The sequence below is a fragment of the Malaclemys terrapin genome, chromosome 11 (genome assembly GCF_027887155.1).
Source record: "Malaclemys terrapin pileata isolate rMalTer1 chromosome 11, rMalTer1.hap1, whole genome shotgun sequence".
NCBI lineage: Eukaryota > Metazoa > Chordata > Testudines > Emydidae > Malaclemys > Malaclemys terrapin.
In genome coordinates, this window is record NC_071515.1 from 27,983,283 (window position 1) to 27,995,668 (window position 12,386).

Here is a 12,386-nt window from a genome sequence, read left to right on the forward strand (position 1 = left end):
TTTGGGCTACATTTCAGATTCAGAGACCTAAGTGCCCTCAGAAAGGTACATGCAGTTTGCAACTTCCAAGTGTTCTGGTTGCAAATGCACATACGACTGTATGATTTGCACAGGTATGGTTTAGTGAACGTGAGTGTATTGGGTTGAACTCCAGGACATTCCAATGCATGAACTCTTCAATGTAGGAAACATAATAAAAATATGCCTAAAAATCCTTATATGAGAGAAGAAGTCAAACTGCTTAGACTGTCTTATGGCCAAATTCTCGGCTGGTGATTGATTAAGTTTCATCAGTTTGCACAAGCACGGAATTTGGATCTCCGTGTCTAAAACTTGAACGTGCCATTAGCCAATATTATTATTGCTAATCATTTATTTGTTACTATTATTAAACTCATGCATGTAGCACTGCAAATGCCTGTGGGGCTTTCCAAAGCTGAGCATTTCTGAGTGGCGCCCAGAGCCTCCAGCTCCCACTGACATTAGGAATCACAGTAGTGCTCAGAGTTGTTCAGGACTGAGCCCATAGTGAGACACTGTCTCCGCACCAAAGCTCTTCCGGCTTGACAGACAAGACAAGACAAAGACAGAACAGTGTAGATGAAGGAGGACTTGGAAATATAAGGTTATGCTCAGCATTGTCCTGTCTCTCAGCACTTTTCTTTACTGCTTTGTATTACTTAGTTATGACAGTTTACTTGTGCAAATAACTTGATTAAAAATGAATGGATTGTGTGCTTTGCCTGCTAGGATTACACGATCACTGACTCAAGCCATCCTGTGAGCCTCAGCTGGCTAGAAGGCAGGAGGCCTGTGTCCTAGTTCCTAGTTTACATTATTTTAACGGGTATGTTCATAAATAAACATGGATCTCACACTGAGCGCATCACAAAGCTCGGTTTACTTCAGGTGGCTGAAGGAGTCAAGGACCAAGTGGCTTAACTTCAGCTCATCACTGAGTCTATAGAACCAGACTCTGTTCTGAACACAGCCAAGGACACTTCATCTGAGCCGGCCACAGGTAGCAGACACTTAGATCCCATATTGTACCATGTTTTACTAATTTTAGCAATTGGAGTAGTGGTACCTCAAGTTCCTTGGTACTGGTCACCTTTCTTAAAATAACTTTGTTCCCATTAGCTGGTAGTCATCTGGAGTAGAGGTTTCGCTTTGCATTATAGACTCACAACGTGTATATGTTTTCATTCAAGGAATTTGTTTCATAAAAGTAAGCCTAAGTTTCAAGTCACTCCAGTTGACTTTGGACCCCATGACCACACAGTCATTATGTGAGTTCATTGTGGAGCGACCCTTCTGGATCCCACTGCTTCCAGCTGGGCCATCACTTCCATCTAATACTCTGAATCCACTCTTGTGCTGAGAGATGGGTTTAGATCCACTGAGCAAAGGTCTTTTGTCCAATGCTAGCACCCCACCACTGCCACTCATCTGATCATCTGGCTGCCAACCCTCACAGAATCAATCCCTTTTCTCCCAGCCCAAATGCCCCTGTAGGCTATTCCTTTATTGTTAGAACTACTCAGAACCTCCGATTCCTCCCTTTCCTTGCTTCAGTCTCAGGTGCTGTGCCATATATTTGGTGGCTGCACAGACCAAACCTACATCTCTGGATTGCCCCTGGAAATATTCCAACTCTACCTAGTTACTTGTTAGTGACAGGATAAGGACCCAATTTTCAAATGTGGAGGCCTGAAGGCACATAAATCTATATTTAGCCACCTAAAGACCTGTTCAGCGCTTAGGTTTAAAAACAGGACCCTAATTCCTTTTTTCTTTTCTTTTCTTTTACAGAAATTCTGAAATCTCTGTACCCACTCACCCTGTTTAAGGATTTAGGAGTGTTTCTATTTCCAGTTGTCTTTTTGCAGCTCACTATTTTTCTACTAATGCCCAAAATAAAAAGTGAATATATTTTTTAAGAGGATATTTTAACAAGGTGCTGGTCACCCCCGCACAGTCATCTAGGATCCTGTCATCCAGAGAATCAATGCTTTCACACACTTGTCTCTCAGCTAATAGCACTCTTTCAGCTCTAATTGTTAACTCACATTTTGGCTTTAGACTTGGTTATGGAGGTTATGCTAGTTTGTTTGGGGTTTGTTTTTGGTCTTTTGGTTAACGATCTCCACTTTTGTAGAGTGGAGTGGCCAGTAGTCAAAGGTCTAATGTCCGTATTCATTTTTTCTGATTGGTCAAGCATCCTTGATACCCCTGACCATTAAATTTTATTGATTCACTTGCAGATTCTAGGTGCACTGTGATTTAGTGGTTCCGTTCTTTCTTGCTTGAGAGATTCCAGAGATCATTCTTGTGGAATACTGCAAGGTCCTGTTTTGCCACCTCTCTTGTTCAGTGTGCACAAGAGGCTACTCTGGGCTATGAGGTGGTCAGTGAGCAGATGACATATAGCTCTGTGAATCAGTCCTAGGTTTGCTAACAATGGTGCCGTAGTTCATACAAAAGGTTTGCCAAGCTTCTCATGAACATGCAGCAAAGTCTGAGTTTGTAATGAAATCACAGTCCAGGCAAAGTCTGCATGGGTTTCATAATGAAAGGTTTGCCCTGTCCTTCTGAGAACCCCGGGAATATCGACTTATATTTCCAGTGATGCGGATAGCAGCCCGCCTTCCCTCTGTGAAAAGAACGGGGCGAAATTATGAGCATGATCATGCAGCCCTTATAACAAGAGCAGTCCCATTTAAAAGTGAGAGCAGTCAGGGCCGCAGCTTCAGCTGGCCTAAAGCCATTGACCTCTGCGGAGCTCACCAATTGACCCCAGCTGAGGATCTGGCCCACATGGTATCAAACATTTATATCATCCTATTTTATACTTTTGGAAACTATTTAAAAATCTCTCTGCCAGTGCTGTTTTGTCCACAGAGATGTAGCCTTTCACTGGCAGTGCCACAGTTGGACATCAATTCTGTTCAATTAGAAGAAAAAAAAATCCTTCATACACAGCAACAAATGCTGCTTGATTTTCAGCTGGTACCAACATTTTATTGGGTTCTATTTTACTTCTAGAGCTGCGTTGGCTACAGAGATAAAGGCAAACATTCTAACCTGTCACTGTGACAAGGATATACAATACAGTTGGACTTTTCCATCTCAGTAGGGTCTCTTGATATTTTAGGTGCTTCTCTCTGTTAAGCCACCCAACGAGTGGCTTATAATGTAGAAGAAATTGCAAGTACTGTTGGAGAAATGCTAGTTGCATTTAGCGTGCAGAAAATGGATGAACCCAGGGTTCTGGAGGGAAACTCTCTCTCTCTCTCCCCGCTCACCCTGTTTAAGGATTTCGGAGTGTTTCTATTTCCAGTTGTCTTTTTGCAGTTCACTATTTTTCTACTAATACCCAACATAAAAAGGGAATATAAGTTTTAAGAGGATATTTTAACAAGGCGCTGGTCACCCCCCTTGCCTGATGTTTCCATTGTAACTCCCCACTCTGCTGCGTATAATTATTGGAAATCTTCACTCTTGGGACTGAAATTTCCTATGCTTGATCTCGAGTGAGACTGGGAATATTTTATAATCTTCTGTTTAGTGAAAAGTTCTTTAGAAGAGCCCTGCCAGCAAAAACAGCGTGTTGTTAAAAGTGGAAATGTGGCATGAAAATAGCCCTCACTGAGTGTACAGCCTTATAATGGGGTAAAACGGTTTGGCTTTTGCCATTATCCAAATGAAAATCCGATTCTGAGCATGTACAACGGAGTGTCTTTCTTGCCTAAGCTCTACAGTTATATGCAGCTAAGGAATGCGGTGTTGGGCAGGCATCCATAGCTAAGCTAGTTGCTCTCTAATGGTGTGAGCACTCATAATTTTCATGGAAACCAATAGCTGCTGTTAGCGCCTCTAAAAAAAAAAAAAAATCAGGCCAGAGAATATATACTCCTCTGATCTGTCCAGGTCCACTTCCTAAATGTTTCAGGGATTTACGATGTCTAGTAAATGAATATGGGATCTTTCCTAGTCTAGCTCTTCCTACTGTTTCCTGAAAAGAGTTATATTAGTTAAGAAATAATATGTGACAGTTCAATTAAGGAATGTATTGTGTAGTACATGCTTATTACAAGGGGGCAGAGTTAAAGTTGTACTTGCAACCTTAACTTTGATATCACTTGTCTTATGAGTAAACCTTTGATTATGTCACAGAAGTCACGGAATCCGTGACTTCAGCTGACCTCCATGACAGGGCCTCCCCGCAGCTGCCCAGCCGCAGCAGACAGCAGGGGACTCCACAAAACTGCCCAGCTGCAGGGGACAGCGGGGAACTCCCCGGAGCTGCCCAGCCACGGTGGGTGGCGGGGGGACTTTCCGCAGCTGCCCAGCCACCCCAGGGGTGAGGGGACTCCGCAGATCCCATTCCCCACAGCGGCAGGGGACCCCAGAGCTCCCATTGGCCACAGGGGTGGGGGACCCGGGAGCCCCAGCAGCAGTGGGTGCTGAACCCGCCTCCTCATTTTGTCAGGGATATTTTTAGTGAAAGTCAGGGACAGGTCACGGGCTTCCATGAATTTTTGTTTATTGCCTGCAACCGGTCCAGGACTTTTACTAAAAATATCCATGACAAAAACTTAGGCTTACTTATGAGTGCTTAACCGTGCAACCTTAGTTTTCTCTTCATTTAATTTTTTGTATCGAGGCTGAAGTTTTTCACAGGAATGCAGAGAGCATGGCCCAATTGTTTTCTTTGCCACATTGTTTGGGAGGAAATCTAGTGACTGGGAGGAAGATCTGTTTCCTCTTTGGCTTCCCATCTTCACATTACCACCCAAGCCCTTTTGTTAAGCAAATGCCTCGCTATGATTTGTGTATTTTTTCCCCATTTCTTTCAGAAAATGTCCCAGGAGCAACAGAATCCACAGACAGAAGCAAAACACAGGGCACTACAGTTCAGACAACACAACAAGAGCATCGACCAGGTTAATTTAAAGAGTGCATGTTTCCACAATGGCAAATCTAACTGCAGAGAGCTTGGACTACAAAATACAGTATTATAGACAAAAGATTAAAACAAGATCTACACATGTTGCCTTGCATTTGTGGTAATCTACACCAATGAAAACATGTACTACAGCTATATTTGATTATGTATGGATATATTTGAAATAGTATACATTGTCTTGATGTTTTTCTGTAATGTAAATAAACTATTTATATCACACAATATAGTTTTTTCTTTTTCATGTATTTGTTATATATAATAAATACTCAGTGATGAGAAAAAAAATGGCCTTAAATTTGCTGTATCTTATAGCTGTGTATAATCTCGGGATATTATAAATGGACACCAACAAATATCTTTTCATATTCTAGTGGCACAGTATTAGCATCTGCTGGACTCACTGGGTAGAGTTTTAAGTAAGTCCAATATCAAGGAAAATTATGATTATGGGAAAGATGAATAATAGCTTACTCTATTCTGAGTAGGCATAAAATATTTCAGATCCTGGAGTCAAATACATTTCATCAGCCTTATTCCCCTTTTCCATCCAGGAGTGAAAGTAAGCTGGTATGGCGTACCGGCAAGAAAGTGGCCGACGGTACACAGCCGATGTTAGAGCGCTGCCGCGGCTGCACTTTAAGCACCATACTGGCAGGGCCACTGACCGGGGGGGCAAAAAGGGCAGCTGCCCCGGGGCCCGGCAATTTAAAAGGGCCCGAGACTCCCGGCAGCGGCTGGAGTCCCGGGCCCTTTAAATCACCAACAGAGCCCCCCCTTCCACCACCTTGCCCAGGACCCCGGCTGCCCTGCGTCCCAGTAAGTCCTTTAAGTTACATTCACTCCTGCCTCCATCTATACTCCCCCTCCCCCCCAAGAATAGGAGTCTTTGCCTTCAAAATTAAATCATAACTGAAGGGGAAATGGAAATTCTGTATAACCGTTACAGAAGGGCGGGGAGGATAATGTTTCTATTTGGAAAGGAATAAGGTAACTGTCAAGGTGAACCTAAAGCATACACATTGGTCTGGCATGCAGCAATCTTCAACTCTTGGTCACTGGGGTGAGTGAAAAATTGCTTCTTTTTGATGAATGAAAATTATTAGCTAAAAAAAGTTAATAACATAATCATAGCTGAATGCCAGAGCTGTTTGTTCCTCATGAACATGTTGTTATAATGTATTTTTCTTCAAGGAGAAGGTGAAAACCGCTAACAAAATATCTCATGAATAACTTTATGGATGATCCCACTCCATTACGTGTAATGGAACTCAGAGTATGATTATACCTCAGGAAAATAGGGAAATGCATTTGGTTGCACATCCATATGATGGACAAGATATTAAGTTATTCCCATGGCAGCTTGAGAGCCTCTGAGACTTACTTGTTCAGAAACCAACACTATTCTGCTTTGTTTTACAATGTGCGGGATTTTACAAACTGTGAAGACAAAAAGGTTATATTTAAAGGTCAAAGTGTTATACCCTTACTCGTGTTCAGTAGCGTTTTACTCCCCATGTACTGTCCCATTGATCATTGAAGTAAGGTACTGTTCAATATAGGTAAGGGTATGAGAATCAGACCCTGAAGAAATTGCAAAATAAGATCATTATAGTACTCCCCTCCAAATGAACTTAGCATTGGCCTAGAGGAAAACAACCTGACAAGGATTAAGAACTGTTTCACCATGACAAAGGGCATATTGAATCATTTTTAGCCTTGTTGTTAACTCCACTAGCGTACATGAAATTCCCTATTCTATACATTAGTAGAGGCACTCTGGGTACTAAGGTGCAAGCCTAAAGTTTCTCATCATTTACTTTAGTGGGACTCCTCGTACTAACAAACACCAGACCTGTTAGTAACGGGTTTCAGGGACAGGCCATTAGAGTTGTTTATTTCTATGACCACTTAGGCACAGTCACAAGTTATCATTTCTTTTCTACTGTTTTTGCTAAACCTTTTAAAGTAAATTAATTGTGTGTTGAGCACAGGACCTGGGGTTGTGTCTGGTTAATTAATAAAACAGGTTGGCAACGAGTGTCTACAGTTACCTGGTCACTGCTGATGGAAGGGTGTGTGCAGGTACTGTGGTCTCCGTTATTGTCACAGTTAGTGGGGCAGATTACAAAGTAATGTTTTTCAGAGTAAATGACTGGCAGTTTGTTGCTAAGCTGCTGTCCTCTGAGAAACCATCTGCTTCAAAAAGTTGTGGGAGTTGAGTTTTGGTATGTCCTTGCTCACAACTGATCTTCCATTTCGGTCTCTGTCAGAGATTATTTTCCAATTAGAAAAACAGTAACCAAGTTGAGTGAGTTTGAATAGCAGCATGATGGTGAGCAGGTGTGTCCCTGCCATTGGTAGCACCTGGAGTGCTTCTGTGCTCAAAAATGGGAAAATAAATCCAGCATAAAGTACATTTTCCTTTGCGCCAATAACAGCCATTATTCCAACAGAATAGCTCTTCCACTTGAAGGATCAACAGCAGACAATATAACACATGTTCCCCGCAGTAGGAGCATGAGTATCAGGCTTTAATTGAGTATCTTGGCAACCACAGCAAATCGTAGAAGGGAACTTTCAAAAGTTTCCTTAATTGAACTAGTATACCTGTAGAGTTAAGTAGGGTTATAACATCCTTCCTAAGCTTTGTCCAACAGCTACATACTACAGGTATGGCAATGAACACTTCAGAAGAGCCTAAAAGCCATTGCATTAGAGAGAAATTCAAGCAACCAACTGAATGTGGAGTGCAGAGACCTCATCAATTTGTAGTGTTCCAATCTAGGGGGTTGTTTTTTATCCAGAGTTCAAATTTCAACCCTCCAGCCTTTCACCAACAACAAAAAGTTTGGGAACAGTTGGAGCTGGAGTACTGATTTCTGTCCATGGCTAATGCACACATAAAAATACTAGAATACCCACATCTGTTTATAAATTGATACAGCTATAGAATATATTCGAATGCTATATATGTACCTTAAGCCCAATATTTTCAAACTTGTCTGCCTAAAGTTAGGCATCTAAATCCATATTTAGGCATCTAAATAAGTGGCTGCTTTTTTTCAGCCTTGCTGAGCACCTGCAGCTCCTGGTGACTTCAGCACTACTGAAAAATCAGGCCACTTATTTAGGCTCCTAAATATGGGGTTGAGGGGGAAAAAGGTGAAATATGCACAGAGCACTTAGGTGCCCAGCTCCCACTGAAAGTGAAAGTACCCTTGGGCCTTTGACAGGCTCCCTAGAGGTACCAAACTTAAGGTGTGAAAGTCTGAATATATTGGTCTCTGTGTTTGCTTTTTCTCTTGTTCCATCTGCAGCTTAATTAAGGTGATGGAGCTTTTGCCCCAAAACTTAGCTAGTACCGATTGAGAGCTCAGTGGCTTTTTATTTGTTCCTGAGTAGCTTTCAAATAAAGCTTATTAGCTGAATATTTTGAGCAGAGAGATGGGAATTTTTTGTGCAGATTTAACTTAACGAGATTAGAAGAGGTGGTGCTGGCATCTGGTGTGTTTTGTACCATGTACGTGAGTGATGCTCCATCCTGAGCTGGGAGTAATGGAAATGAGTTTGTTTGGCATTTTGCAGCTTGCCCACTGGCTCCGCCATCTAACTCTAGACACGTTAAGAATGCAAATACATGCGGCGCTCACTGCTTACATTTTTAAATACTGCAGTTGGCATTTTTCACAGGACGCTTTCACACAGCTGTGATGCCTCAATAAAAGAGGCTGGCTAACAGCACATATTTGTTATGCAGGAAGCATGGCAGGACATAGGCAACTTCGTGAGGAAGAGCAGCTCCACTCTCATTGTAAGCATGAGAGAGCAGAAGGAGGGTTTTGTAGTGAAGGCACCAGTAGGGGAGTCAAAAGATTGGGTTTCAACTCCCAGCCCTGCCACTGGCTTCCCTTGTGACCTTGGGCAAGTGACTCAATTTCACCGCACTTCAGTTTTCCATCTGTAAACAGGTGGTTGTACAGTGATTAGCACAATAGGGCCTGCTCTTGGCTGAAGACTCTACGTGCCTCTGCAATACAAATAATAAGGCTAACACTACATACAGGTTATGTAGGAATTGTGACAAGACAGCAGCATTGTCTGAGACTGTTGGGTGCAAGAACAGCTCCACCCTCCTTATAACGCCATCCTTGGCAGCCAAATACTACTATTACAAGAGCAATCCGAATGGGGTTTGATGTGAATGGGCCATGGAGCCAAGGTAGCAAAGTGAGAGTTATAGACTTGCAATATGATGACAAAGTGCATTAGCAAACTAGGAGCTGTGCTAGCCAGTGTTCAGGGACGACAAATTCAGTATCGGATTGCCTGTAGATGTATGGCTCAAAGCTGCCACGCAGAGCAGACTATTCAGAAGTATTGTTTAGGTTGGATTAGACTGCTGGTGACAGGAAAAAACACCTTTCTTAGAAGTTCAAGTTAAGAAAGAAATAGGAAGGGAAGTGCAAATATTCATCCCATCGGTCTCTTCCACTGCATGAAACGGAGCAAACTAGTTCAAGTGCTTGTGCATTATAGCACAGGAAAAAGAAGTGGGATTTATAATTAAGCTAGGGCTAGGCTTTAAATCTTGTAAACAGTTAGTGACACTTCTCCCTTCCTCCACCCCGGCCGCTCCACATGACAGACATTTTTACTGTGCACCTTTTCCGGGAAGATGTTTATTTCTTTTTAACTAAGAGGTGCATGAATGTTCAATTGCACCCAGTTATAATAATACTCAATTTACATACAATTATCTCCCCAGTCTAATTAACGTCATCTGACTATATGAGGGAGGGGCAAGAACATTTACTTTTAGCCATTATTTTGCTAGCTTGTCTACTACTCCATGACTGATAACTCCATAATGGCCAATAAAAACATACTGCAGTGACAGAGTGTTTTGTAAGATATTCTCCTTGCGTCTATAGGAAGGAATCCTGTTACCTGAATCACAAATGTCTAGAGCTGGGCAGTGCAGGATACAGCTGCACCAGATACAAGTTGGAGCACTTTGCAGTAAAGATCCAGATGCATAGTACTGTGGAATCTCTGGATCAGGGGCTGGGCAAGAGGTGAGTGGCGTAGATCGCTGCCTCCTGTTTTCCAGACACAGCTCTGAAAATTTCAGCTTCAAAGCGTTCTCCAAAGCTTCTTTGAAAGCAAAATGATTAAAGGCTATCTTGTCTCTCATCCTACATCAGACACATCTCTACACCCTCATTTTTCACCCCCGATTATACATGCAGCTTTAGATTAGGCGTTATAATCATAGAATTAAAAGTGACGTACATTACCACACATCAAAGTGAACTCCTTGCCTTGGCCTTTCATTTATTTGTGGGTGTGGTTCCCCACTAGCCCCCTCCCATGTGTGCATCGAGGAGATGGGTCTCTGTTAGGATCTGTGCGTTGTAAAATAACTGAATACAGTAAGGACCTGATTTTCTGAGGCATTGAACATTCCAGCGGGAGTCAGTAGGAACTGTGGGTGTTCTGCACTTTTAAAAAGCGAGTTTTGATATTTAGCTGATCAATGTAAAGGGGCTACCCCAAACGTCTAGGGCCTGTTAAATCATTCTCTGTGTAATGCACACCCTGATATTTCATTATGTGCCCCATCAGGTAAATGATGGTAATTATGGTGTATTTACTGTTAAGTTATGACCTGCAGCTTCATTTCACTGAAAAGCCCTTAAGACCATCCAAGGGTAGGACGCTCAAGGACAGTCGTACCTTTTCAATTTGATGACCATGGGAGCTGAGTCTTAAAGCGGCAAACCTAACGTTTTGAAATAAAGTGTGTATTGCATTAGGTGTGTTTGGTTTATTGTGGACTCAGTTTAATTAACAGTTTTGTCACAGCTGGAGGGCTGTTGAAAACAAAAATCCATTTGACAACCATTTTTTTTAAATGGATTTTTACAATACTGACTGTGAGCCACAAAGCAGTGAGATATGCTGCAGTCTCACACAGAAGCAGCCAAGACTGCATACTAAAAAGCATGTTAGGAATCTGTTTTATGATGCTAACTAGATGGCATTAACCATAGTGGAAAAATAAAAAGGATGTACTGTACAGAGCAGTTTAGGAAACCCATGAGCATTTTGATGCTCAAACCCTATATAAGGCCTTGGCATTAGCCTTTACTTGTTGTTGTTTTTCCTCCCCCTCCAAATAGAGCTTAGTTCTGACCTTTTTCTGGGTGGTAGGTGAAGTCATTAAGTACTTATGCAAATGACAAGCCAGAAACACCAAGAGAGGAAGGGGAAAAAAACTGCATTTCATTAAAACAAATGACCAGACCCAACAAGTACAGAAGCAAGGCTAGCTAAGGCCACCCTATGCCTCATTTTTCTCAGGTCAAAACACTTTAACCTTTCACCACCCAAACATGAAACAAGAACGATTAAAAGGTGAAAAATGTTAGCAAAATGTAGTAACACCTCATAAAAATACTGTGAGGGGAGCTTTGAAAGAGGCTTGCTTTACATCGGGTCAGTCATAAATGAAGTGTAATTACTCAGTATAAATTCCTGCTTCTAAATGCAAATGGACATGATGGAACATTACCTTCCGCTGTGGAACAGGGGCACCGTTGAGTTTTATGGCACGATGCTTTCAACTGACTATGGAAGAGCTGAAAGGTGAACAACAGCAGTTTAATGTGACCTGAATTCAAGGCTCTAGCTAGTGCTCACTGCATGTTTTACATTTTCAAATAAAAAGGACATTTGTTTAATGGTTAATAAAAATGGTTAGTGTTCACAGGGCACTGATTCGGTGTCTGACAGACACAAAATGTGCTACATGAAGCCTCTGCATGACATCACAGAAGATTAAACCCATTTTTGTTGCTTACGTCGCTAGTCTGTGCTTACAAGTTCATTCTTAATAGAGTTACATGTGCTAGGTTCATTTTCACTGTACCACGTGAGCTGGGTGGATTCTAGCATCTACTAAAGAATGAATTAACTGCTTTGGGAAGCAGGTTGGTCTAATGGTCCTGTAAACGCAGCTGGGGAAATGGAATAGCAAACTATAGCTTAGCAAACCGCAGTCACCGGTGTCCTTGCGAAAATAGGGACAGGTTTATTGCGTTCACTTGTTCCAGATCAGCCATGTTAGCAGAGTGATGCTGGTGGCAATGATGATATCATGAGCTGTGCTCTAATCTTACCCTGCATCACTACAGACCCATATACATATCACATTGCAAGTGCACTGCATGAAAGGGTCGTTTGCTGTTTTTCCTAAGGAAGTATTGAACTTTGAGCTATAGATGGCAGTCTTCACAAATGGGTGGTGGAGAGCCACTGCTATGCTGGCAGTTTGCTCACCTTTGGGCCAGTGGTCTGCAAAGAGATGTAAAACAGCTCATGTCTCACTCTCCTACTTCTGCCATGTTGCTACAAG

General features: G+C 42.1%; 1 protein-coding gene across 1 annotated transcript in view; it reads left to right on the forward strand.

The window, feature by feature from the left end:
- TMEFF2 (transmembrane protein with EGF like and two follistatin like domains 2) overlaps window positions 1-5,193 on the forward strand; it is a 173,559-nt gene extending 168,366 nt beyond the window's left edge. Inside the window, exon 10 of the mRNA XM_054043332.1 lies at window positions 4,860-5,193. Coding sequence (XP_053899307.1) covers window positions 4,860-4,956 — 97 coding nt within the window. The 3' untranslated portion in view covers window positions 4,957-5,193. The remainder of the gene's footprint in view (window positions 1-4,859) is intronic.
- Window positions 5,194-12,386: the final 7,193 nt, after the last annotated feature.